Raw genomic sequence first — 2690 nt, 5'->3', positions numbered from 1 at the left:
GTGACATGTTCGTACGAACCCTTTGTACGAACAAAAGTAAGAGAAATTTAGGAAGAATACAAACATGTTCTTGCATGAGGCCCAATGTTTTTTTTATTGAATTTAATGTTTTATTCTCTCCCATTTAACTTTATTACATTGTAGTATTTTCTAGTAGTCAAACTATAAATATATGCTAAATTTAAGTTGTATGGCAACAAAGTAGAAAGTTCCACAAACGAGGTGAAGACTTTTGCAACCGCCTGTAGAACATCTAAAGAACAAAGTAGCTGTGTAGTGGACGAGCTGGTCTACAACAGTTCAACACAACAATTTTATTTACTATAATAAGAAATAGAAATGCTTTTTACGTTTATGGGAAAAATAAATAAAAATAATATATAAACAATAATTAAACTTTATCGAACCAGAACCAGAACAGCAGAGTCTGTGTACCTGGACTTGGCTAGAAGGTTCTTGATGCGCTCAGCTCGACGGGAGCGCTCCTTCAGCTCCTCGGGACTCAGAGGCTCCTCTGGCTCCGACTCTACGTACCGCTCTGGGATGAAAACTTTGTCTGGTTTGGACAGCTGCATGTCACAAAAACAGAAACACAAAGTACCATTTTTTATTTACTGTTTATAGCAGTGGCTTTGAGTTTTCACTCAGACACATGGTAGAAAGTCTAAGTGTTTAAAGCAGGGATGAGCAACCGGTGGCCCTCGGGCCATATCAAATCAGCTCTTAAAAGTTTTTGAAAATTACAAAAATGTATAAATACTGTATGTCTCAGTGGCACAGAATTGGGTGCAGTTACAAGATTTGCCACTAGATGTCGCCTCCAACACATGTTGAGTCTTCTCTACCAGTGAGGAAGAGTTTAGACACGGTGAAGAACAGAGGAAAGCAAACTGGACAGATAAAATCACTTTTCAGGTGAAATGGGAGGTAGACGGTTCACAGAATGTCAGTTTTATTACATTTGGGTAAGTGTGCGTTGCTATGTGACCCTCTGCTAGTGTCAACAAAAATATTGTGGCCCCTTTTCTATCATTTAAGTTGCCCATTCCTAGTAAGGGTAAAAAAAAAAAAAAAAAAAAAAATCTGTAAACACGATGTACCTCTCGGCTGATATCCAGGTCGTAGTCCAGAGGTTCCACATCCACCTCTTGTACCCGCCGGGCCGTTACTGTCACCCACTCATCTGAGTGAATCCTCCTCCTCTCGCTGAATAAACTCAGTCCTTCGTCACTCTGACCTTCTGCTCCGAGTCGCTCCTCCTGCCAGTCAAACACCTGCAGAGGACCAAGAGTCAGGATGAAAAATACACAAAAACAAAACAAAACAAAAATCAGAAAAATGTGACATATTCTTATTTATTTACTTGTTTAGTTTTCTATCCTTTAAACAATTAACTGAAGCCATAAACATGAGATCAGTTTTGTTAAGAATGTTTCCTCTTAATGCCAGCCAGTCACGTTAAAGTGCCAACCTTTGTTAAACTACTTATAAAAAGTTAAAGCTTTTACAATTTTAGATCACAAGCCTCAGTAGTTTTTAATGTTATTAAACTAAAAGCATTCTGTAATAATTAGCAGAAATTTAGAAAATCAAATAATTCAGAGATGTTACAGAGCAAAAAAGTAAAAGTCCAGCGTATTTATTTGTTCCAGTCTTACTACTGTGGGAACTTAAAATGTTGATCAGACCAAAACGTTTTGCTTTCAGATTCTTTAAAAATTGCCCGATGCAATCATTTAGCAAACGACTTGCAGGTAAAGCAGCAGCTACGTGTGTATTGGTGTTGTGTTGAGGAAAACTGACAGAAAATATTTGAGTGACTTTAAAATGTAATAAAAAACAAACAAACTGAATATGGCAGTTACAGCCGAGGGCCATTCTTGGTTAATATTTACTGAAGATTAAAATAACCCCTTAGACACAATGCATCATTTTTCATATGTAACGTGTCAAATTCCTCATGCAGAAATATGAATGACCTTTTCCCAAGACATCAGTATAATATTTAACAAATACTTACTGACCAAATAAATAAAGCTCAAATTTAATGAGAAATTATTAAAATGCATTATTTATGCCTTGCTCTCTCTGTTTTTCACGCATTATTTCTTCAAAATTATTTCTCACAATCCAGCAATCTGTTAAAAATTCCCACAGTTCCTACCATTTCACTTTGAAGCACAAAGAGAATACAGAAAAAAGTCCTATTATTCCTTATAGGAGTCTACATTAACGGCTACTTTTCATGTTAAATAATTAAACTCGTGATGAGAAATGAGTTACGGTTGCTAACAGAGCTGATGTCATCAGTTAATGCTCAGACTTGCTCACTAAATTTGAGCACAATATCTGTGAGGTTGACAGAGGTATTGATTGTGTTTGCTTAGGTCAATTTAAATTAAACGGCCTCCAAAGAAAAGTCTTCAGTTGTAGATGGACATACAAATATTACGTTCTGAGAGTTTCATTAAATCAAGGTTCATGAGATCTTCTGTTATTGGGAAGATAAATGCACACAGACATCGGTGAAAACATTATCACTTGCATTTCACATTTAAAAACGGGCAATAAAAATATAATTATAAGCAGATTCTCTGATGCTCATATTAGACACCTGAGATTATTATTAATTTTTTTGGCTGCATGTTTACCTGCAAGAGTTTGATCAGTCTCACTTTGGAGATTTTTTG

The 2690-nt window shown here is 36.0% G+C and overlaps 1 protein-coding gene across 1 annotated transcript in view; it reads right to left on the bottom strand.

The window, feature by feature from the left end:
- Positions 1 to 2690, bottom strand: part of LOC106536086 (pleckstrin homology domain-containing family A member 7) — a gene marked incomplete at its 5' end in the record, with an annotated part of 32032 nt that overhangs the window by 6547 nt on the left and 22795 nt on the right. The window contains 2 exon segments of the mRNA XM_014033256.1: positions 436 to 569; positions 1101 to 1274. Coding sequence (XP_013888710.1) covers positions 436 to 569; positions 1101 to 1274 — 308 coding nt within the window.

This window comes from Austrofundulus limnaeus, unplaced genomic scaffold (assembly GCF_001266775.1).
Source record: "Austrofundulus limnaeus strain Quisiro unplaced genomic scaffold, Austrofundulus_limnaeus-1.0 Scaffold1678, whole genome shotgun sequence".
Taxonomy (NCBI): Eukaryota; Metazoa; Chordata; class Actinopteri; order Cyprinodontiformes; family Rivulidae; genus Austrofundulus; species Austrofundulus limnaeus.
The sequence above is the reverse complement of the archived record's forward strand: the minus strand, read 5'-3'. Positions and strand labels throughout refer to the sequence as shown.